The sequence below is a fragment of the Bactrocera neohumeralis genome, chromosome 5 (assembly GCF_024586455.1).
Source record: "Bactrocera neohumeralis isolate Rockhampton chromosome 5, APGP_CSIRO_Bneo_wtdbg2-racon-allhic-juicebox.fasta_v2, whole genome shotgun sequence".
Classification (NCBI taxonomy): Eukaryota; Metazoa; Arthropoda; class Insecta; order Diptera; family Tephritidae; genus Bactrocera; species Bactrocera neohumeralis.
Genome location: NC_065922.1, coordinates 78,756,167 through 78,780,540, shown reverse-complemented (window position 1 = coordinate 78,780,540; position 24,374 = coordinate 78,756,167). Strand labels below are relative to the sequence as shown.

At 36.3% G+C, this 24,374-nt stretch overlaps 3 protein-coding genes and 1 long non-coding RNA gene across 13 annotated transcripts in view; 3 read left to right on the top strand and 1 right to left on the bottom strand.

Moving 5' to 3' along the window:
• Positions 1-7,839, top strand: part of LOC126760300 (uncharacterized) — a 63,094-nt gene extending 55,255 nt beyond the window's left edge. The window contains exon 3 of the long non-coding RNA XR_007667183.1: positions 7,536-7,839. This is a non-coding gene — a long non-coding RNA (uncharacterized LOC126760300). The remainder of the gene's footprint in view (positions 1-7,535) is intronic.
• Positions 37-24,310, bottom strand: LOC126760270 (coiled-coil domain-containing protein CG32809). Of its 10 annotated transcripts, none has more exons than XM_050475787.1 (21): positions 24,147-24,310; positions 22,918-23,058; positions 22,334-22,387; positions 22,141-22,259; positions 22,045-22,074; positions 21,792-21,963; positions 21,364-21,710; positions 21,232-21,294; positions 15,680-15,770; positions 14,787-14,901; positions 14,624-14,719; positions 12,649-12,812; positions 11,636-11,701; positions 11,018-11,101; positions 10,448-10,510; positions 9,708-10,170; positions 9,386-9,568; positions 9,237-9,330; positions 6,984-7,027; positions 4,448-4,564; positions 4,282-4,381 (listed from the first exon to the last, which is right to left on the bottom strand). In XM_050475787.1, exons 2-20 carry the CDS (start codon positions 23,018-23,020, stop codon positions 4,492-4,494), a joined length of 2,424 nt encoding a protein of 807 aa, XP_050331744.1. In that variant the 5' UTR covers positions 23,021-23,058; positions 24,147-24,310; the 3' UTR covers positions 4,282-4,381; positions 4,448-4,491. The 10 variants fall into 10 exon arrangements, with proteins under 10 accessions (XP_050331738.1, XP_050331739.1, XP_050331740.1 ...); XM_050475788.1 differs by having other exon boundaries at positions 22,334-22,384; XM_050475781.1 differs by lacking the exon at positions 6,984-7,027 and having other exon boundaries at positions 37-4,381; positions 9,708-10,173; positions 24,147-24,304.
• Positions 13,671-14,615, top strand: LOC126760298 (uncharacterized). Its single transcript, XM_050475833.1, has 3 exons — positions 13,671-14,019; positions 14,202-14,344; positions 14,402-14,615. The coding sequence occupies exons 1-3, from the start codon at positions 13,685-13,687 to the stop codon at positions 14,542-14,544; spliced, it is 621 nt and encodes a 206-aa protein (XP_050331790.1). The 5' UTR covers positions 13,671-13,684; the 3' UTR covers positions 14,545-14,615.
• LOC126760278 (uncharacterized) lies at positions 16,779-21,245 on the top strand. Its single transcript, XM_050475801.1, has 6 exons — positions 16,779-17,469; positions 17,582-17,729; positions 19,315-19,408; positions 19,536-19,656; positions 19,815-20,036; positions 20,110-21,245. The coding sequence occupies exons 1-6, from the start codon at positions 17,098-17,100 to the stop codon at positions 20,956-20,958; spliced, it is 1,806 nt and encodes a 601-aa protein (XP_050331758.1). The 5' UTR covers positions 16,779-17,097; the 3' UTR covers positions 20,959-21,245.
• Positions 24,311-24,374: the final 64 nt, after the last annotated feature.

The window sequence follows — 24,374 nt, the reverse complement described above, 5'->3', positions numbered from 1 at the left end:
ACATATTCTATGCCCGAAACCAAAAAAGTTGTCACACTCTTTTTACGATTTTATTCACGAAATTTATTATGAAGAAAAATTTTAAGTACTTGCAGTATTTAGTTAATTTCACATATGTATGCATGTTTAGTGCTCTTAGCCAAACCAATATGTGTTTATATCTCTGTATGCAGTCATGTATGTACATACATACGTACATATGTATGTATGTAAGTACTTTTGGGATAACTTGGTTCTTACTAAATATCCACGTGAATACTCTTGGCCCCAATTATGAAACATTGATAATGTAAAATATTGTTGTAGTTCTGTTTTCACATACATATGTATATTTTAAAAATTACTTCTCCATAAACTTTATTGGCTTTCTTTGTTCAAACTTGTAGAGGCAACTCGAGTATTCAGTAGGGCAAAACAATAATCTTCCTTATTAACTATACATACGTATGTGAGTATGCAGCTTGTTTGTCTTTTTATTTTATTCTGAAGTTATAATGACATAGAGACTGCTGAATGGAATGGCGTGTGTAATAGGGTTAATATTCAGTTATTTTATTTCTTTGATTAGCTTTAATTTACGCATGTTTTCTAAGTTATGCTTTGATTCGACGCTTACGTGATTGGCGGGGGCAATTATTTGTTTAAAAATCTCTGTGTATGTGTAGCCGGGCAAAGGAAAGAATGATGTGAATTAAAATATTTTTGAAAATAGCCAAGAGCTGAGAATGTCTTGCCTTTTTATACATGGTATGTTCAATCAAATTATTGCCGCCCGCTTGATGTTAAACTAAATGATAATATAATATTTTAATTTCATATAATGTTGTATTTGGTATTCATAAATATTCGAAATACTATAGTTCGTTTGTTTGCTTATTTTTTGAATGCGTGTAATGTACATAAAACTATCAGTCTCACTTTCCTTGCCAATTTAACAAAACTTTTGTCAAGTAAAATGCGTAATTGGCATGACTTTTTCATCAATATGCTAGGGATTACTTTGTTATGTGTATATGGTTAACTTATTGGGTTACTGCCTGCACATTTTTGTCACACACCTACTCTCACAGAGATCTTATACATACATACATGTATTTAATTTTTAGTAATGAGCTCCAGTGCAGGCAGTTTAATTTTATTTCAACTATTTTCTACTTCTTGCTTGATCTTTGCCATTTTATGCTAGTACAATTACTAATTTAATATAATTCATTTGCATGTTAGTCACACACAAGTACATATTATTCTGTGAATATACATACATTCATACATATAAGAATCGGATAAGGTGAATTATGACTATTGGTTAACAAAAGGACTAAAGCATTAACGTATACTCGTAAATATGTATTTAGTACGTGGAGTATTTGTGAACATTTAACAAAAACAAATACATGGATATGAAATTTTGTATGTATACGTACTAAAATCTAACATTTCACTTATATAATGATAAAATTGCGAATTTCAAGTGCATTACAACAAATAACATCTCATAGTCATACATACATTTGACGATTAATTAGGTCAACTTGCATTGCAAATTGCTGATTTACTATGATTTCATTGCTATATATACTTGTTTAAATATTGTTATCGAGGACTTGTAGGACCATTCCACTCTTCGCAATGTATATGTGGATATACCCTTGTAAGTGCAAATAATTTAATTTATATATTCAACCATTTATAACTAGCAATTTTAAAATATTAACTAAATAACAACTAGGCAAAACAAATGCCTTCTAAATTTCATTTAAGCAGACATAGTGTCTTTTCGTTCCCACTTTGATTCGATTCACTTCGAGCTATGGTCACCAACTTTTCGTACATACATTGCAGCAATATATTCTACATCATATGCATGTCTAAATACCATTTCATTTTTTTATATTAAATTAATGTGTACTTATTGTACCAAAATAAATTACGTAAGTGTAGCAACTATTTCTAAATCTAAAGCCTTACGCAGTACTGTATCCTAGACTACAAGTACAACAGCTTATATCCTAAAACTAAGACCAGACAATTTGAATATGCACCAGTGCACATACATATCTATATTTATAAAAGTGTGTGATGTGTGAGAAAGTGTAGTGGTTGTGATGGCCCTGCACTGAAAAAATACATTGATAAAATTAACAAAAACACTACTGGTACTCATTTAATGTCGCAAAACAGCTTTGCAAAACAAATTTGCAACTGTACGAAACTATTTCAGTGGCATCTATGGATATTTGTCGCAAACCCCAATAAGCTGGTTACGCTTTTCTCGCGTTTTGGTTTCTTTGCTGAGAAATGAAAGTAAATTTAAATATAATGTTGTATCATTTGATTATTTTAAATTAAATTGATTAAATATTTATGGAGAAAACGATCTCGGCTAAATGAAAAACAGCTGTCTTATGGCAAAATGCCACGGAGCATTCATTTAAACTAAGAGGCCATTTTGCCACTTTGCTACTATTATATCAATGCTACATTAAATGAGTACCCTTACTCATGGATACTGATAGTATATCCAGGGAATATCCCTTGAACTTACTATTGCAAAGATACCAGTGAACCGTGAAAATATATTGAGTATCGTTGCAGAGAATGTAACATTACGATGTGATTAGGTTTTGTTTTAAGTGCCTGTTGTCTGCTTATTGATAATGAGTTTGCGGGTTACTTTGATGAGCGCGATGCTTTTGAAGCAGGTTGCTATTTGATAGTCACCAAAGTTGTCACATTTTTCATTTAAACTCGAACAGGTCAATTTGCGGTATAATTTCAGTTTTGCAGTTTGAGACATGCATTTATTTCTTATGAGCTTTGAAAGAAGCTTGGAACATAGGTTCACCTAAATTATGGTTGCGCTATGGTCAGATGCAAATGACTGGCACTCTAAATCTGATAAATGTTTGCTTTCTAGGTGGATTGAGCAAGGGACAGTTATTAATAGCTTGACTAGACTTTCCTATATTAAATGTGAATGTAGTCACGAATATATTACAATACATAGGTGTTAGAAGAACCTCTTAGCATTTTTTTAAATCGTACTAATATGTTCTGTATACTGACTAAAATTTCATCAGCATTTCACGAAATTTCATAATACAAATCAACACTATCTGCCAGTTATCTGCTAACCACCACAATTACCACATATTTATACAGATACTAGTGTCTTTTGTTCTTTCAAACAATTCAATTTCTAACATTCTCTTAAATCTCCAACCGTTAATGTTAATCGTTGTTTTCTTGCAACATAGTGCGGTGTAGGTTTTCTGTGCGTTTATTACAATAACGTTTGCCAGTTGCCAGTTGTCAGCGGTAAGCGTGTTCCAAGTAAAACCTGTGCTCCAGTGCGTCATGTGTGCTTGTGCTTTTTATCCTTTACTCAAATATCGATTTCAGTTTCTTGCCATTCCACCATTATTACTGGTTTATGTTAGAGTATTTCTGTCTCATATAGCTGCTTCGTGGTAGAGCCCCCAGCGCTACCAACACTTTTGCCACCACCACCCGAATTTCCCAGCGCTTCTGAATTTGATGCAATGACGTTGACGACTTGTTTTGTATTGTCACTTTTCTCTGTTCCTGGCATGCCATTGTCTTGTGACTTTTCTCCCACATTGGCTATTGGTGACTGGTGCTGTAAATTAGAGTCGCTGTTAGTTTTTTGTAGTTGGACTGTGCTATCTATGGCGGTCATTTCCACGCCGGTAATCTTCGTCATTTGCTGCAAGCGTTGGTATTGTTCCTGTAAGAGTTTCTGCTTTTTAAGCAATTCCTGATGACGCATTTCCAAAGCCACTTGCCTCTGGACGTGGTCGTTCGCCGACTCGTTACCGCTGGAATTGCCACTTCCTCCGCCGCTATCTGACTTGTTGCCCAAGACGTCGGTTTCGCTAACTGTTGGTAATTGGTGTGGGACATTTGGGTTTGTGGGGCTAGCGAGTGGACTACGGGAACTAGTACGTGGTGGGGGTGGTGGAGGTATACGTTTGTTAGTCACTTTAGTTATCAGATCTGCGGTGCGTTCGGGGACTGGTGGCTTGGTAGTCACCGCACGCACGTTCTGTGGCGGTGATATGTCTGTATCTGACCCACTGGGATATGAATGGAGACGTCGAAGACTGCCGACATTGGTATGCACCATTAGAGAGGTTACATTGGTTGCATTAACAATGGTTTCGCTGGTGATGTGATTGCTTTGTTTATGTGGCAAAGTGTTAACAATGCTGGCGGCTGCGGTGGAAATGGGTTGCGATTGCATTGGAATGATGCTTGCGTCGGTAGTTTGTATATATAGACGTGCTTGGGATATTTGTGTGGTGACTGTGCTTTGCAGAGCTTGTGAACTTTCATCAGATGTTGAATCATCGGGGCGTACCTATTGGATATATAGTAATTTTCTTCTGGTCAATATTATAAGCAATATGTATAGTTGTGGACCAACCTCATTATTCTGTGAGAGTGGTTTCGAAAAAGTCTGCAATTCGTCTAGCAGAGCATCGAGTGCGTTTTCGGGTCCCCCGCTGATAGCGAACGACCCCATCCTGGGTGTTGGGATTGGCTAAAGTAATAAATTTACAATAATAATAATCGCAACGTATAAAAATATGAAAAGTACATATACAAAAGATGATGATCATATCATAAAGTACAGTTAACAAACATTCAAAGTACTGAACATCTGTATTGATAGTGATTGTAGGAGTATAGATAGTGGAGATAGTATGTAAGTAAGTGTGTACATTTACTAAATAAGAAAATTGCTTCCAAAGTAAAATATGTATGTTGATGCAATAGGTATTTATTGAGAGAGTTAGTGCATACATACATATGTACATGCATAAGCTACAAAAGCTACGTATCTAGAAATATCATAAATCATACTTTATATGCACATACATACATGCATTCATAAAATGCATTGCCAATTAAGGGCAACAGTTTAGAATGAAAAATATACATTGAATAGATGTTCGTTCGTAACCTTATGAGATTAAAAATGCTTCTAATACACATACATATATAAATTTTATTTAAAAACAACAAATAAACTCTATGTTATGTATGTGAAGCGTTTTAAACGTAATTTCTACATGCAAGCCGATAAAAATGAAAAAAAAGATCAAAAATCATAAAAAGTAAATTTAATCGAAAAAAAAAACAAAGTTAACCTCACACTACCAATTCGGTAATGGACTGCACTGTTTGTTTGCGTAATTGAAAAACAGAACATCGGAATAAGTGAACGGGAGGGGGTTTAAATACGAGCGCGATTCGACTGATGTCCAACAAGCAAAAATGAATGTTAGGTGTTCTTGCGTATCAAATTTGCCAACGCAAATGAGCCATAAATTAAATTTGATTACTTTGCATGTACTGTCGTCCTAAGAATACTTCACCGATTGGCAGTTAATACACAAGCTTTATGCTTTATTTTGAGATCCATTGCCGAAAATATTTTTATTTTTGCTTCAATTTCCTAAAACGCTTCGCTCTACGCAGACTGGTGTGAAGTATCTGAATGAATGGATGATTTCAATAAATTTAAATACTATTTTCGATTTATAAAGAAATTAATGGACACGGGCACAACATATGTATATGTGTAGATATATACATATATGCTTATGTTTTAAACACAGTAGCTTCTTTTGTTAAAAGTGAATATAATTTCAAACTCAGTACGTCTTCTTCACGGCTTGGTACGAGTATTGGCGATACAAGTTTGCTTATCTATCGGAATGCATTAAACGTTTTTTTTTTACTTAGAAGGTTTTTAGATAATTTCTTGTTCTTTGTTGGGACACATTTAAAATAACATTAAGTTATCAATAAAACCTGATATCGGTAGGCGATGCATAGATCATATAAAGATATATTCATACAACATCATCATTCAACGGTTGTCTTCGTTTTTCATTTTGTTACAGAAATAATTCTTACAGATCATTAGCATCATTGAAGTCTTTAATAATTTCAACTACCATATTTGCGGCTTTTACTTCGATTTGCCTGCTTTAAATTGTTTAAACATATACTTATTTATAGTATATGTAGATGCTTATGTTATGACAAGGGCAAGGCCAAGTTCTTTTAGATGTGTACATTTCTATTAGTTAATATGCACACATACATACATACATATGTATTTGATAATGCAGTAAAGCTTTGCGGACATACGATATTTAGCAAATATACCAGCGTTGTACATGTATTCCGGTAGAAGTGGTTGGATGCAATGAGACAGAGGTTTCTATGTGGCGAATCATGAATAATATCAATTTAGATTGCACTAAAGTATGTGATGATTACATATGATGATGTTTCATTAATGTGTAAATAAAAAACAAAAATTAATACAATGAAAGTTTTATATAATTAACAGAAATCTTCGATTTTGACATCAATGTGAAAAAGAGGCAACAAATGTGTTAAATATTTATGCGACAAAAAAGAGGGAAGAACATATATAAAATGTGAAAAGTAAAATTATTTGTATTCATAATAAATACGCAAAACAGTAATAAAAAGAGTTCTTGTGAAGCTAAACATACAGTTAAAAGTATAATTTAAGATTTTGCACACAATTGTTAAATTGAAAAAGAAATTAAAGAAGTATTGTACTTGAAAAGTATAAGTGAAAATTAAATATGAATGATTAACAAGCTTTTTTATTTAAAGAAACATTATTTTACATTATTGTAACATCAACCTATTATGTATTATTAGTATTTAACACAGTATATCAGTTTGCTATTTAATTTCAATTGTATTTCATTAATTTTTTTTTAGAGAATTTAAAATCTTGGGATTTTGATTGTTATTATGATTATTAACTTTTGATTTTGTTTAGATTTGATTGTAATTTAGAATATGTCTCTGAAGTTTAGGTTTGATCAAGCGTAAAAGGATCACTAGTGATAGAAAAATAGTCATACAAGAAATTGTAATTGTTATGATTAGAAAAATGCGATTATTACTCAGTGATTGCCTCTTTGAAGTTAGAACTCCATCGCCAGTTAAACTATGGTATACAAAGAAGAACAAGAAGAAAACAAGACCACATTGGTATCGTTGATTTTAAATGATTAATTATGTAACGACGATAAACGAACTGTTTTTTTTTTATGTTTGATAGATACAAGACATAAAACGTGAAGTCTTCTACTTTTATCAATTAAATAAAATATTTCGTAATAATTTTTGCGTTTGTGGATGCAGTCCAATTGATGTTCAACGCGTCGCAGCAAAGACGAAACCATACATATCTATTTATGCACTTATGTTTAATCATTTACGTACATAAATCAAATTGCGCGTTTTTTTGCGCAAAATGTGAAAAAATGTAGTAATCGCATAAGCACATAGGTATGTATAAATTTACAATGATGGGAGTGCTTTGCTGCTGCTAATGTACATATGTAACTATGCGCAATGGATTTTTGTTAAATAATTTTGGCCAATTGTTAATGTATTTTTTATGTTATAGCTAATTTTCAATGTTAAAGATTTACTTTTTATCTCGGTTGCAGTCCGCCGACGTCCACTCATCACAATATTCAGCCACCTCACACCGATTCGAAACTATTCGATTGGGACGCTGGCAGCAATTTTATTGTAATATCGAATTCGATTAGCGATTTTCATTGAAAAATGTTTAGTGCAAAAATAATATAAAAAAGAACACGTATAAAAAGTCCAAAAGTTGGATGTTTAGTAATGCAATGCTTGCATGTAAGTGTTTGTTAGGCGTGAAGTGAATCGGTGAAGCGTTTCTTAAACCAACAACAACTAAAGAAGTATGTAAGCGCAGCTAACATCACTGATGGAACGGTACTTTGCAATTGATTTACAATTTCTAGTTACTTTTAATCCGAAAATTAGCATTGATTTATACATAACAAGCGCAGGTGAAGGCCTTTCCGGCAAGGCTGTGAAGCTTTCATAGAATTCAATATGAATCTAAAATGGATTTCACTCAGGTTGAAGGTAACTTATACAGTTTCCATTTGATTGTGTTAAAATTGCGGATATAATGTATAGGCTTTAAGACTTATCCTGAGTACTTGGAAGGGAGTTTATGACTAACTAAAAATTTCCATACATACATACATATGTATGTATATAAATGTAATTGATTTTAGCGTTGCCGGATTGGGTTAATGATAGTATTTACTTAGGAAGATTAAAGCCAAGAGCTATATCGATATTCGTGGTGCTTCCGTTCAGTGGTAAAATATATGTTTAAACTAACTTTGTGACATATGTAATTTTGATAATGTTTTTGTAATAACTGCTTTGTAAGTATTTTTCAACGAGGGGAGTTTAGCAGCAGAATGAGGGTTGGGACTGTCCATTTTAGCGTTTTTGAAGATCAAAAATATTCAAATTAATTTGTAACTCAAAACACAAATACTTCAACTAAGTTTGTAAGCAAACAGCCAATTGCAAAACAAATTGAAATCAACTTAAATCGATTTATTTATGCCATTCATAATATGATTTCGTACTCAACTAAAACGTAATTAAATGTAATTTATTTACACACAAAACTAGTTATTATAGCATTTTGTAGTATTTCGGGAAACGTTTCAACTACTATTTACTCAACGGTTTCATATACCAAAATAAATGAAAATTGCTTTGCAATATTTGCAAGATGATCCAGCGAAGTAAAGTATACGAATATGGTAAATTTAACCGAAATCAAAGTAAAAGAAAAATCAAAAGTAGAAGTAATCAAATTCTAATGCGAATTTGTAATCGGTTATAATGAATGCAATAGTCAAATGGTAGTAGGCAATTTAATGAATACTCTGATATTTCAGTGAAATTGTTTTTTTCTTTTTTTATTGGACAATGCTATTTATTTTTCATTCTTTAAATCAAATTTTAGCCCAGAGGATTGCACTATTCGCCAAACGGTCTGGTATTTAACACTAAGTTTGACGCACAGTGCAATTCAGGAAGGTTAAAGATCGATCGAAGAAAATGATACTTCGAACTCGGAATTGATCGAATATTTCCCGACAGATACCTGAAATCAGAAAAGTTATTCACATTTAGCAAAGAAATCACACAGCCAAGTCCTTTTGATGCCTTTTGCTTTTCTCTTTGCTTGTAACGAGTCTACAAACATACCAGGAAATATCCGATAATTTTTAAGTTCTCGTGGCTATTATAAGGGATAATTAAGCCTGATAATTCAATTAAGTTTTTATAAGAGAACTTACTTTGTCTGCATTGGAGATCTCGGCCGAACGCGGCGGCTCTTCGTTGATTTGCGGTTCGTTAGGGGGCAATCGTTGCTCTTGTACGCTGGCCAGCCTGTAAAGGGGAGTAGTTAATTGGCGGTAACTTCGAGATCAACAAGAAATCATACCTTTTCAAGGTCACTAATGTACCCGTTAGTTTTTTACATCGCCTTAATGCCGACTCAAGCCTGTCAGGTTCTTCTTTTAGAAATTTCTCCTCCCGTACGACACGTTCCATTTCGCTCGATAGCATGCAACGTAGTCCATTGGAGAGTCCAGGAAATTTCATTTTTAATTCCGCAACGGTTTTACTGTAAGATTACATGGTTTCAAAGTGTTTTTATGTGTGTGTGTGTGTGTGTGTGTGTGTGTGTGTGTGTGTGTGGGTATATATATATATATATATAACTGTATTCTATCATAACTGTATTCTGCTTTTGTTTTGGTTACCTGGCTCTGCTGAGTACCAATGCCATGTCCTCCACGGCAGTCATATTGACACGTGTACGTCGATTAATTACTTCGCCGCGTAGTGTCTCCACAGATGCCTCCAAGTCGCTAAGGTCTTTTTCCAGTCTGATAACTTCTTGCTTATAGAGTTCCTCTTCGCGCGAGATTCGCGTGGCATCTTGATCACCCTGATGGCTGCCCCAAAATGTACCGCTGCTGGCCAGCAGTGTGGCACGTATGCGCATAAAAGTTCCTTTGATGTCTTCGCGCACTGCGACCGCCTGTGCTTGAGATAGACGACGCAGTGTACGCACCTCCATGCGAAGATCCTTGGCCTTTTTCTGCAAACCACGCAAATGATTGTAGACCTCTGGAGCAAGAGCTATATCAGCGCGATAGGTTTGGTGCGTCTGAGCCAAAACCAGTGGCTTGGGGGGCGGCGGCGGTTTAAGGCGGTCTCTCTCTGCTGGAGCAAGGTAAATATAGACAAAAGATCAACACACTAAAACAGTTTTCTCTATATGCATGTGTGTAGGTGACTTAGCATTTGTGTGCATGTTGGTTCCTGTGTGCATTCCAAGCCCGATATTGTTGCAGTGTTTTAAACATTAAGCTTTTATATATATGAGCATGTGTTTGAGAATATCTAAGGATATTTTTGCTCTTGTTTGTGTGAATACTGCTTAGCTTTTGGGGTGAATGAAGAAGTAGCCATTAAGTAATAGTGCAAGTGTACTTACCCTGGGAAGATGTACGAGGTAAAGTCGATGATTTTATTGCTGGTTTTGTAGGTTTGTTATCGGCTTTTAGTTTGTTTTGAGTAGTAAAGCATTTGATCGGCCGCGCCAGAGTATTAGTGACAGGTGTGTTTGTATGTGTGGAATAAGAATAGAATATTACAAAATATGCGGCGTAGCTGTGACCATGAAGACTTGTACATAATATGTATGGATGTAGCACCAGAATAGGCACAAGTGGATGGATTGCTAGTAATATACGCATGCAATTTTTGAGTAATACTATAGGTATATATATTATATAGTATATATGAATATACTATACGCTTATATGCATGATTATCGAAATTTTAAAATACTTGGGTTGGATATTGTTTGTGGTATATAAGCAATATTGTATACCTAATCTTATACGAGTATATAAGGAATTTGAAGATTTACATGCTTTCAAAGGTGAATGGCGATTACACAATCGGTTATCTGTACATGCAGGTATTTAACTATAAAATGAATATAATGAATTAAAATACACAACAAGAAACAGCAAGATATTCCGAGAAGAGAATTAATTACCAGCGTGTTGAGGACTATGAGATTTGGGTATTCCTTGTATGTCGTCACTAAAGGAAACTGACTTTTCAAACGACACTGATTTCTCTGAAAAACAAATGAATACCATTAGAAAAACCCCAAAGCGTGATAACTTGTTAGGCACAAGATTTATTAGTTTTTGTACAAAACGCTAAATACTAAAAGGCGTCTAATTGATTATTTGAACTAATTTATTAAACATGCATTCAAAAAGTTAAAAAATACGCTTCGATATTAGGAGCACTTGTACCATGAACAATCAAATACTGCATTTTGAATTACTTTTTCATAATGAGCGCTTTGCAAAGTCGTTAAAATACAATTAATACGTCTGGCTTAATGAATTTTAAGCGCGAACTAGTCGCATTTTAATACAAATATAAATAATAATAGAAACACATGAGTCTAAATACCACATGTGTGTTGTATATCATTGAATATTGCTTTTTTACGCTGAAACTACCACTCTTTGACAACTCTGTACAAATACTCTTAATTTTATAATTTTATATTAAACAAAGTTATGTAAGTTATTTGGAAGGTTAAGCATGCAGATAAATAAATTTCGCTTTGATTGATATCCATTGCTGTGAAACTTACGGCATGAGCTCTTCCCTAACTTCGGTGCCTTTTCCCTTATATACAAATCATTTCCCGACCCGTTAGCTACATGAAATGGTTGTAAAAAATATAAGCCGTTCAATATTAAAGTTGTATTAATGGCTTAATTGTGATAGTTTAACGATATACTATATTATTATGTGTGGGCGCATAGTAATTAATTGCATTTGGTGTCCTCGCATGAAAATGAGTAACGTATACAATTATGTGTATAGTATATGTATGTATTTTTAATGTTGTGCGGGTTTTTAAAGTGCTAAGGTCATATTTTTTTTATCCTAAAGGCTGTGCCTTTCCCTTAGCAGATAAACTATGCAAAATATTCAGTTATGAAGTCCACAGTCCATAATACCTACTATTATTCCCACATAGCCACTCTCATGCCCATTTAAAATAATACATCTGCCGTTAGCTAATCAATTTTGTGTATTGTAAAAACCTGTACGCTGTCATTTGGCTTAAAAATGATGTCCATTTTTATTTTGAAGTTAATTTTTAGCAAAAATATAGCTTTGTGTGCATTGTTATGTGTATGTTTGTACATTTAATATTGTGATTGTTTACCTTTTACAACGCGCGCAACATGTATACATTTTTTGTATAAAAGACCTTTCGCACATACACATAAAATAACATTTTGATTAAATGAGTTTTTTCAACGAAATTCAACAATATATTTGCATAACAAAAGATCGCACGATTGGCTAAGTAATTTTTGTGGGTATTGATTTTTTACTTGCAATAAGACAACAATGCGTTAAAGTGAAACTGATGTTAGAGGAGATGATGATGATGGTGGTGAGCTAGGGTGATAATAATAGTGATGGTGTAAATGTTAATGAATTATTGATAGTTGCAAGTGCGTGCGCTTGTAACGTTCGACAATTGGGTTAACGAAGTACAATGTGTCTTGCATTGATATTTCGTCTGTGTAAGCAGCACAAATGCAAACAGACAGATAATTACAGATGTGGGATAAATGGCATACATACCTTGACACTGCGTTGGTACAACCAAATAGTTTTGATCCAAGGTTGGCACGGGAATCGGTGTAATTTGCGGCTGTTGATTTACGAGAGCTTTCTGTACTAGACCTGTTAAATTGGCCAATTGGCGTTCCATATGTTCTACCCGAATACGATGCAAGTCTTCAGGCCTAGTCATAAAGTGTAAATAATTTTAGTGGGGCAGGTTAATCGAACCAATTCTTATAATATATACTTCCAAAAGATCGTTTTTATACATATGTTTTTATAGATATATTTAGTAAAATCATGAAGTTTACTAACTACATATATGTGACAGCCTGCCGAGCTGAGTCGATTTAGTCATGTCCATCTGTCTGTCTGTATATACCGAACTAATCTCTTTTTGAGATATTGATCTGAAATTTTGAACACGACCTTTTCCCGCCAAGAAGCTGGTCTCATTTGTCGGAACCGCAGATAACGGACCACTACAGAATAGAGCTGTCATTCAACCTGAACCATCGAAATCAAGTGCTTGTATGGAAAACATTTTCATTCGACGAGACATATTCACCAAATTAGGCATGACTTATTGTCTAAGTCATTGGTGTAATCTCCGAACAAATTGTACAGATGGGACAACTATAACATATATGTAGCTGCCAAACCACCTGATCGATCGACATCAAGTCCTTGTAAGGAATATTTTGTATTTGTGAAGGGTATTACAGCTTCTGTGCAGAAATATGAACATTTTTTTCTTTCTTTTTTTTGATTAGTAACGCTTTTATTCTGTGCTCCAATTTTCCAGTCTGCTTAGCAAAGTTCTAGTGTTGTGAACTTAATTTTTAATTGGTGTCAACTAACTTGCGTATGCTTCCTTAAAATGTTGCTTCAGTCATTCCATTCAATGTGTCTTTTACTTTAATGGTTTTAAAAATTTCGTTTTTGGACCGTGACAGAGTTGAACGCCTTTCGCAATTATCGCACTATTCGTGACTAGCAGATAGATGTGTATATTCAGTCTCAGATAGTTTCTTGGCGGTTTAGGTGCAACAAAATGTTTTCTTTGCGCAAAAAAGTCTTCTTACTCATATGTTTCCTGCAAATTTTGGTAATACGCCCGTCATATACAATGGAGAATTCGCCTGATAGTCTAGAAAAAGAGATGTTGACTGACTGTCTTATGCAACTGAACATATCAGAATTGTTGCGACTTCAGCGTTCATTGGAAAGACTACCTGAACTTCATGAGAAGGAAGATTTTGAATCAAACTTAAATAATGAATTTAACAAAACTAAGAACGATTCGGGTGTTTGTGATTCGCCTAAAGAAAATTATAAAAATAGTTCTTGTGTGAGTCCACAAGCCTTACCGTTAACCGCCGAGAAACGGTTAGAATTAACACAAAATGCATTTTAGAGGTGTTTCAGGCAGCCGCTTAATATAGTCAACAAATTGCCAACACTAATGTGCTTAGATAAAAATAGCAAATTGTACTATTGAAGGGGCTTATCTATCCTTTAACGCCTGAAAACAAGCTTTCGGTATAAAACAGTTTTTTTTTTATTTAAAGTGGCTACGAGCATCATCCTTGGCAACCAGAGGAAAAGCCTTCTAAATTGCAAACTTTATTCCATATCACCATAACGGCGTTGGCTTTTCTCTCCTTCGGCGGATATCTGCTTTGCCTTATTGTGCAAGCTATAAGGAGCAAAGGTAGGAAGCGGAATGTTAGTTAAATTTGTGAATAAAATATTTTACCATTAAACACAGGCACAACCTACTTTCACCCTGCTGCAACCACTGCGGTGACTAACACAAATGGTGGAGTTAAAAGAATAAAAATTTATCGGCGTAGTCGCAGAAGAATACGCGCTACGCCGAATGAAGTGCATGCATACATGGCTTATTATTAGCCGCACAAATTATATTTCTATTGCATTTTCATAGGTATTAACCGTTTGATATATCAGCTAATAGCATCAAATTACTCACCTAGCCGAATCGTACATTTGGTTCGGTCTCGGTAGTCGCCCTGGTCCTACTTTCATTCCGTATACGGCGTATTGATCCTCAGTAAGACCCACATCACTGTAGTGAATGGAAAAAGTGATTTGAAATCATAAATTGTTTATGTTTTGTACTTTTTTGTACCAACCCCTGCTCTTCATCAATGATTGGCGCAACCACTGGTCCTCTGGTTCCATATTGACTGTAATATGGCTCCTCGTAGTTGCCTCGTGTGCTGCGTTCAGGTGAACTTGAGTAACCATCTGAAATTTTTTCCAATAAGTTTTGTTGAGTTAATGCCAATTTCAATGTTTACTAATGCCACACGTTTTATTCAAAGAGGGAAACATGTTAGTACATAATCAAAAATTAATTTATATTCATAATTTTGTATATGACAAACTCTAAATTATGTTAATTACACAATATATACAAATATCTAATTATTACGAATTGAAAGAAAATTTAATGATTTAGCCTTGGTGTACCGAATTGATTCTCGTACTCAATAATGTACCACATTTTCTTTGAAAAAAAAAATTATAAATGAAATAATGAATGGCAATGAATGCAACGTATGTACCTGGGATGCTATATAACTGATCCGGGGTATAAGGAAATAATGGCTCCATGCTACCTCTTGAGTTGTGCGCCCGCAAGGGTTTCACTGGCGCTCCTACACACATGTATGCATGGACAGAGTATAGTACAGTTATGGAGTTTGAGGGGAGGTAGCGGTAGTCATTAGTAGGCGTGAATAATTGATAATGAAGAGAACAACATACGAATACATATATACAAATGTATGGGCGAGGTGTAATTAATGGATGTGAGATGAAATTAAGAATTCAAAGGCTCGGTAATCGCAAACATAGAACACACATAGAATTTACTAAAGTAAATTAAAAATGGCGATTGTATTGAAAAAATAGAGCACAGATATTTACAGTTTATTTATTTTCATGCTTATCATATTTAGTTTTACCTCTTTAAGAAACAATTAAATACAAGGCTAAATTCTATTTAAGCCATTTAACTTACCAATGGGAACTTTTGTGCGCTCTGATGAGTACATACCGCGCGGTAACGTCTGCGAGGTGCCCACGTAGTACGGTGCCGCCTGTTTACCGATCTGCAAACGAAGATCATAACGGTTCAAACTGAAACTTAGTAGATGATGTGTCGTCATAAGCGTGAATAACAACAATTACACTGACGAAAATTTGTGTGTAGGAAAAATATTTGAAAACGTCATAATGCTCGTTGACTAAGAGTCATTACAATTATAGCCAAATCGAGCCTTTATCGCTGGCGCTGGCAGTTGTGACTATGCTTGAGAATACTATGCGGTAGCGGCCAAGTAGAAATCTTCAGTATTTTTGCTGTAATATTGTATACGAATGTGTTTTCTCTGCTGACAAGTTTTGCAAAGCAAATTTTTCGAACTGTCGATCACGTAAATAATTTTTGGCGCGCAAAGCGAGTAAAACAACGATCGATTGGCAATCAGCAGTTGCAGATTACGCTTTTGTATTTCCATTGCAATTTCACTTTCAATCGGTGTTTTCCAGACGGCTGTCAATGGATTTGTTAAAACTGCTTTGTATGTATGTATATTTATGTATAAGTATGTAAGCGAATGCCTGTGTTTTAATGAAACTAATGGAAATAGTGTCAGAGTGTTACCAAGATGTTTTTTTTTGCTAAATTGTCTTGAGCTGTCCACTTAAAAGCATTCCAAACTAATTTCCGTCTTTTTTTGTGTCTGAGATGAACGCCTGCATTGCTCTTTCAGGGGCGTATGCTACTGCATTCCTTTTTTGTCTAGTTGGGTGAGCATAAAAAGTGTAAATAATCAGTCGGTAGACAGGTGTCATCTATATCGCTGTACGTTGGCAATTATCTTGTAGATCTACTACCAGAGGCTACACCGTTCAACAATGGCGCTGAAGTCTGTAATGCGTTTGATATTCGGAGCTTGATGAATGAATGAAAATTACTAGCGGTGATTGTGCTGTAGATTAGTGGTTTGAGCCATTCAAAAGCTTCGAACACCAGGGGATACGGAAGAGGCGTGAGCAACGTGCTTGTTGTGCTTACAAACTAGTTTTTTGGCGTCGCGAGCGTTCCATCTTCCAGTCGCACAACCCGGCTAGAGTCGCTTCCATATGTGCCACCGCCACAGTTGAGTGCCAATAAAGTTCGAAACATCGTCGCGTGCAGACGTGTGTCTACGCGAAGTCAACTCGCAGAGATATATAAATAAAAGTGAATAGAAAAGCCAGGCGAATGCGCGAAATTTCAATTTAAAAACGAAAGTGAATTGCGACGAAAGTGGTTAGGAAAATAAAATAGAAAAAAAAAAAAAAACGGGAAGATAAGGAAGAGATCGAAAGTTTTTTTGCATAGGCACTAATACTTATTTATGTGAGAAATTTCGCTTTAAAGTGCGAATTAAAATGCATTGGAGTTGGATACATTTCTTTGTCCTCACGATAGGAGTACTACATAACATTTATTTAGGTTATGGCTGGAAACCTATAGTGGGTGGTTCAATTACCACCTCCTTCAATCTGCAGCAATCCCATCCCGGTTCAGCGACAAGCGCAAAACAATTAACTCTTGGCAGTAGCTCGGCTGAGAGTTCTGAGTATTCGACGTCGCCCTTACTTCCTCAGAAGTCCGCGAGCAAGGTGCTAAGTGGTGTTAGTGATGCCATCGCTATATCAGCACCTTTGACAGCACTGCCAGGATCACATACTGGATTGAAGTTTGAAACCGACGAATTTGAATATGAACGCGATTTATTCGGTGGTGCTGATTTTGGAGAGGTAATGGGATATGCCAAGCGCAAATCAGTGCAACGCATGCTACTGTTAAAGTTTTTACAATTCTAATTATCAATGATGATTTGTGGTTTTCTTTTGTTATTGTTGGAAATAGGATCACTGCGCTGTAAAAAAGTTCGCCTTTAATCACGATGGTACCGTTGCATACGAAAATGATTTGCCCGACTTGAGTCAATTCACGATTTGTTTCTGGTCACGATATACAAATCATAGTGGCGATCACGTATTACTAACCTATTCGGGTAAGTGGTAAATGAAAGATCACCAGCCTCGGGCAAATTGTTAATTGGGTTAATTGTACAGCAATGATAAGCAAAATTCGAATTGTTCGATTTTGGTCATATGATTAAATTTTCTATTTTAAATTTGGATCTTTCTAAGCTGGTTGGGTGTGGCATGACACCATTTCATTGCGGATACAGGTTTGCAACTGCATGGAACTACGCGGCGACCACTCAACCTAAACTCAGTGCGTGCATTCATGCGTTATTATACATATTTACACATTAAGTGGCGCGGATAATATGTATAGTAAATCGTGGCATTAATTCAGCATGCAAAGTTTGTATGGAAAAAACGATGTCATTTGAACTACAATGTTACATCGCCACGAATATCTCTTGAATTTGTTGAATAGAAGAAAGTTATGTAACCATAGCGTTATTATGAGATGTATAAAAAGTGAAAGGAAGCCAGCTTCCTGCTGTCTTCGTTAGTTTACGACACAACACAATAAGGTACAACTCGCGGCCACACCATACCACCAAAGCCACGGTATCGTAAACGAGCTACGCGCCTACGGTGATTCCAATATATAAGTAACCTCGCTGCCCCGATGCTGCAACTCAACAAGCAACGCACGTCACTCGTACAAAATTGATGCCGCCTGGCTTTCGCCACAGCAAAACTAGGTTTTCATACCACACATCAGCAGTCTGTGCCAAAGTTGCATAATTGAAGTTACAGGTTTTAGCATATGGCACAACTTATTGCCAGTCGGTGAACAGTCATAAAAAAGTAACGGAATTAAATGGATTTTTAATTATAATAGCGCCAGTGCGCTAATAAAAGTGAAATTACCTTTTGCAAAAAGTGAGGATTTAATTATTGCGAGGCAATGCTAAGTACGTGCTAATTGCAAATGGTTGGCAGCGACCTGTGCGCTGTTGTGTGGCGTGTAGTGGTAAGCGCGTCCGCAGTTGTAATAAATCTGCAATTCAACGGATTGTTGGTTGCAACGTTCATTTTCATTCATATGGATGCTCAACATCACAACATCTTTTCCGGTTTACTTCCAACTGCGTTGCAATTGTTATGCTTGGGAATTCCTCAAACGAGTTTAAGTTTGAGCTTCGATTTGCAAATTAATTATGATGGCTATCCCACATAAGCAGTAAATAACGCTGATGAACATCACCGGAAATGCAATTGATTTTTACACTACACGTGCATGCAACGCTCATAGAATGACTATGTCGCGAAAACACATGCTCAAACACAAAAATCAAACCTGAAGCTGCGGCAACTTAAAGCTCACGATTGCAATGCGGGGAAATAACCCACCATACTTAAGTAACAGTAGGTCAGTTGACTACTACATTGACTCGCTTATTTTCCAATGCATTGAGAAGATCCGAATACAGTCAACATTTTTGAAAAAATAAAAAAAAAAAACTTGCTGGCAGTTTTCAATAGCCTATAACATCCAAATATATTCCAGTGCTCATATTCTCTGTTTTCATTTCATATTTCTAAATGTTTTTCGTATTTTCCTATTTCCGTCGACGACCGTTGACCAACTGACCCACTCTAATCCGCAAATACCAGTTAAGGATGAACCGCGCGAGTTTCAGTTTTGGGTTTCGAACTCACAGAATTCCAGTTTTATTTCAATGGCCATAAAAGGTCAACAAATATATAGGTAAGCCCGTAAAAGGTGTAATGCTTACATTGAGCTTATGAATTTGTATCATACTCGTAAAGTCATGCATTTTAATTGATTGTTTCGCCGCATTTTGCAATTGTGATTGCTCCACAATTAATTATAGGCTCAATTATCCGTTACGTGTGCGTCAATGGCATCATCAGTGTTCGTCTTGGAACGGGAAAACAGGTGAATGGCAGGTTTGGGTGAAGTCGGAGCGTATTGGACGTGGTTTTAACAACGCGGTGAGTGTGCCGAAGCTTGTCTGCTCGGTATTCGTGGCTGCATTGCCTTTGAAATTATTTAAATTATTCGATCTTAAAATTGAATTTAAGTGGTCCTCAATGAGCGCGTCACCAGCCGGTATATAGGCATTTTATTATCTGTAATTCCTTTATTGTAGTTGGTTAGCCATACCATTCCCGCTAAAGGCAAACTCTTTTCGGGCGGGCCATCGCCAACGGGTATTCTATCTCAGGGCCTACATTTTGAGATCACTTTGGTACAGATATATCATATTGCGCTGAGCGCGGGTAAGGCACACCGCGATCACAAGCATCATCATGTTCACCACTTCGATCATGAAGGACAGGAGTTGTCAACCACAACAAGAGCCCCCCCTGCTGTGAGTTCATTATCTTCACACCATTATATAGTTGTATTAGCAAATTGGATATTTTCCTCCTTTAAAATGCTAGATAAACCGGCCATTACCAATGCACAGCTTGCTTGCAAGTGGACAAATACCAACTCGAGTGCGTCTGAATCTAGCACAACCGCCACAACAGCCGCAACAATTACTCATGCAGCCGCAACCAACCATACCAACGCAGACGGTGCCACAGTTACAGAGTGGCGATAACACTTTATTCCCACTGTCTGATCAACAACAAGCCGTCACCATCAATACGAACTTTGTGAACGGCCAAATCAATACCGGCTCGCGGTTGGTGTCGCAACAGTTACTGGGACATATCGGACAGCCAAATGCGGCGTTGGCATTGCGACCAAAGACTGTGCAAACTAGCTCAACGACACGCGAATTCAGTACGCTAAATAATCCAGCCAATGTGCAGTTTATAGATGAAACCGAGACACGAATTATTTTCAAGCGCCATGCAAAAACCAACAACACCAATACGTTATTTGGTCAGAAAGTGGTTCGTAAACGAGCCGCGAATCCAAGGCGGAGACAAGCGTTGGATCAAACAAGTAAAAATTTACAAAAACGGGGTTTGGTATTGCTTGAGGACGGAAGCGTTGTGGATGACCCGTTATTCGGTAATAGTTTCAAGTATGATGGTTTGGCAGATTTTGGTGGGCAACAGTTCAAACAGGACTTAACACAGAAAATGAACATCGAAGATGAGATTCAGGAACACGATCGCGAGCCAGCTGAGGAAGAAGTGAAGGCAGTAATGGCGTTGTGTAGTGCCTGTGACACGGAACCATTCCAAGGTGCTATCGTATTTGCATGGAAAAATGTCAAGGAGCAAATGGATAACACACTGAAAGGATTAAGTGTGGGTGGATGTGGTAATTTCTGATTACCATGGCTTGGGCAGAAGAGACCGCACTAGTCAGCAGGTTTATGAGTGCTTGGGGAGATTGCAGCTGTTTCGTAGGTTGACGCATTTTAATACGCATTTAATTGCGGGCTTCGACTGATTGCGCAGGCGGCGTTATCGGTAGTGCTTGCATTAACTAGTTTAATTTGTAGATAATATTCTTTTGTATTGTATTTTATGTACATATGTATGTTATATACTTATGCCTATTTAAAATTATTTTATTATATTTTATGCTAATAAAAATCTCACCTTTGATTTATGAATGTGTTGATGTTTGTAATCTGAATCAAATTCTGGTTCGCTGAAATAGCTCTGGGGAAACAAAAAAAAGAGACGCGTTTAGTGATACTAAAACATATTCGATTAAGCGAGATCAATTACCTGATCTTGGTCCCAATGATTAGGTGTAACTTGTGGGAGAGGCTGAGGTACACCAGGGCCACCTGGTAGAATTTGTGGCGGTGCAGCAACTTCAGTGGATTCGAAAAGTCTCAATACTGAGCGGTCACGAATTTCTCGTAAATGTGAACGCACATCCTCCAGTTCATAAAACATGTCCTTGCTTGCATCATGTATGTAGATCTTGACGTTTGGACCCTCTAGATATGCCATGGTTAGTTGTCGTGGAAAGGAACGAACGAAAAGCGCTCGAACGGTATCAATTGAGGTTATTTCGTTAGGCAATAAAGCGCGTTTTGTTTCCGATCGATACTGTAAAAATACTAATCCTGCATATGAAATTAAAAAAAATTACTTAGTATTTCTTAAAGAAAATATTTGCATAAAAGAAATTTTTGTGTAAAATTCACCTAAAGGGCGCTCCAACGTCTTCGACGGTGTTCTAACGACTGGGAGCGAAGACCGTTGTTTATTGCCACGCCGAAAGCCAGTGCTTGCCGTTTCTACCTCGGACATGATGCCTGGGTCATCGTCGAACAAAGGTCCTTGATTCAAGGGAGTATAGCCGCGTGGTACATTATTCTTAAATAAGATAAAAAAAACATAAATGAAAAAGTTTTCTTACATTTTGAACAAACAATTACATTAGAGTTTTGTAAATACCTTTTTGTTTTTTTGTGCGCGCGTACTCATCTGTATGTGTTTGTAAAAAGAAATGTTTTAGTTATGTGCCTATATTTATTGATTTATCCAAATCACCTCTAGATCCATTGCCCGCTGCTGCTGCTGTCCTTGATTACCGGCATACAATATCATATCGCCACCCAGGGTGTGCCGCCGCGGATCGTCTCGCCGCATACCTCTCCTATGATCGCTAACTGTAGAAATAAACAATTGGGTGTATGCTAGCATTCTTGATACTTATTCGATTCGAAATTTTGGTAAAACTCACCTTGCTCATTGGGTGGCATACGCCCAGTTTTAGCCTCATTCTGCCAGTCTTCTTCTGGAAGCAAGGGGTAAATATGAATGCAGTGGGTGAAAACAAGTTTGTCCCTTCTTTAAAATATCCCATACTTGTATATAATTTTTAAGCCTGAGACAAATTTTAATGAAATTTTGAGTTTTGTAAAATATCCTTATGGAAATATTCGATAGCTAGATTAGATCGGTCAAAATTATTTTGTTTGTCGCTGCAAATGTATAATACAAATCACAGTCTCTGCTGTCTACGCGAATATGAATTTATGCTCAAATTATCTATTGATTTTAATTAACGCTCACCGGAGAGTTTGAGCTAATGAGTAAACAAATGTTGAAATTTTTATGTCGTAGTTATTGATTTCGGAAGATACCTTTGCATAGAAGGTGACACGGAAGTGAGCAATCGGCGTTGACGCCTACATCCGAACAACCCGTATTCATACAAATATGTGCTTGTGTAGATGTGTATATATGTATGTATGTACTGATAACTACTTGTGTGCATTTAACTTCATGAACTATTTGAATATTCACATTTGCCCCCATACCCACCTCCTTCACGTCCTTTTCGTTTTTTCTTTGATGAGCTGCTGCTGCTGTTGCTGCTGCTCTGGTTCGATGAACTTTTATCTTTGCTCTTCCAACGTATCAGCATCGTGTGACAATTGAAATGTGTTGGTTGGGTAGCGACGACTGCAGCGCGGACCGGAAAGTATTAAATGTTGGCATTAGCATTGAACAAGTACGTATAGCAATGTTCAAAGAGGTATCTGTGTATGTACGTGTGCTTATGAAGTGAGTAAGGATCTTAGTGTTCTAGTATGGTACGACCAATCTGTTGATTAGACTCTGAACAAATATTTTCGCAACGCATACTTTGTAGCGAAGACCTTTTGAATTTTATATTTCAACCTTTTTGCTTGCTTTTTCGGGCAGCATATGTACATAATAGTGTCTAAAGGGCAGTGCAAATATTGCAAGAGGAAAACAGAGAGTCCGAAGATACTCAGTGCAGGAAACAGGCGCTGCGCATGTCCCACCCATCCCCACAGCAAAATTTCTGTTTGTTTATGTTTGAAAATGTGATTCAACGTAGCTCTGCACCAGTCGTTCTATAAAATGTCAACAGACACGACACCTATTATATATTTAGCCGGCATGCAGAGTCAATGCTCGTATTCAGACATGAGCTTGCACGATGGTATTTTTCACCAAAGGGGAAATTTTTTTTTTCTTGCATTGGTATTTGAGGTGGTGCGTTGAAATTTAGCATCAAGTGCACAGTCACCAGTGGCACTCAAACTGTATCGCGGGCTGTAAATTTCATTACACCATTGGGTAGGGTAATTATAACTTTTGTTGGGTAGGGTAATGCTTGCTGACGACAAGCATTTAGCTATTTTGCTGACCCTGGAAAGCGGAGTACGAGGAGCTTGTGGAGGAAATAAGGAAGCTGTATTTGCTCCAGGCTACTGGTTTGAATGCCGTTGTTGTTTTCATACATACATATGTATGTGCTCTGCTGTCGATTTCTCATTGACGTATATATGTATGTATATATATTGAAATTACTTTCGAACGCATGTTTTTATTCCACATAAATACATGCAATGTAACCGTAATAAAATATTACTTAAATTCTGAACTTTTGAACATTTCGAGGAGAAATGGCTAACCGTAACAAAATCATTAAATTCAAGCACTTGAGTGCTTCACTGCACTTTCATTGCTCTGACGCACTCATGACATTTTATTTGTACGGTAATATTATCTTAACACACCTTATTATATTTTCAACTTATTTTTCAATTTTTTGAGCATTTATAATACTTTTTGTTCAAATAAATTTGAAATATCAAATATTTATGAATAATTTAGGGCAGCGTAGATGTGTGACCGCTTTTAAAAACCGTTCAATACGTTGTAATGCCAAATATTTCTGGTATATCATAAAAGAGTTTCCGCCCTAAATATGCACAGGACTTAGGAAATTTCATTTCCGCGTCTGC

Coding starts and splice junctions, on each gene's coding strand:
- LOC126760298 (XM_050475833.1), top strand. CDS start 13,685: ATGTTTTCTTTGCGCAAAAAAGTCTTCTTACTCATATGTTTCCTGCAA. Junction 14,020..14,201: donor CCGTTAACCGCCGAGAAACG/GTTAGAATTAAC, acceptor TTTTATTTAAAG/TGGCTACGAGCATCATCCTT. Junction 14,345..14,401: donor GCAAGCTATAAGGAGCAAAG/GTAGGAAGCGGA, acceptor CATTAAACACAG/GCACAACCTACTTTCACCCT.
- LOC126760278 (XM_050475801.1), top strand. CDS start 17,098: ATGCATTGGAGTTGGATACATTTCTTTGTCCTCACGATAGGAGTACTA. Junction 17,470..17,581: donor GTGGTGCTGATTTTGGAGAG/GTAATGGGATAT, acceptor TGTTGGAAATAG/GATCACTGCGCTGTAAAAAA. Junction 19,409..19,535: donor AAAGGTCAACAAATATATAG/GTAAGCCCGTAA, acceptor AATTAATTATAG/GCTCAATTATCCGTTACGTG.
- LOC126760270 (XM_050475781.1), bottom strand. CDS start 23,020: ATGCTGATACGTTGGAAGAGCAAAGATAAAAGTTCATCGAACCAGAGC. Junction 21,964..22,044: donor GCGCACAAAAAAACAAAAAG/GTATTTACAAAA, acceptor ATCTTATTTAAG/AATAATGTACCACGCGGCTA. Junction 21,295..21,363: donor ATCATTGGGACCAAGATCAG/GTAATTGATCTC, acceptor TTGTTTCCCCAG/AGCTATTTCAGCGAACCAGA.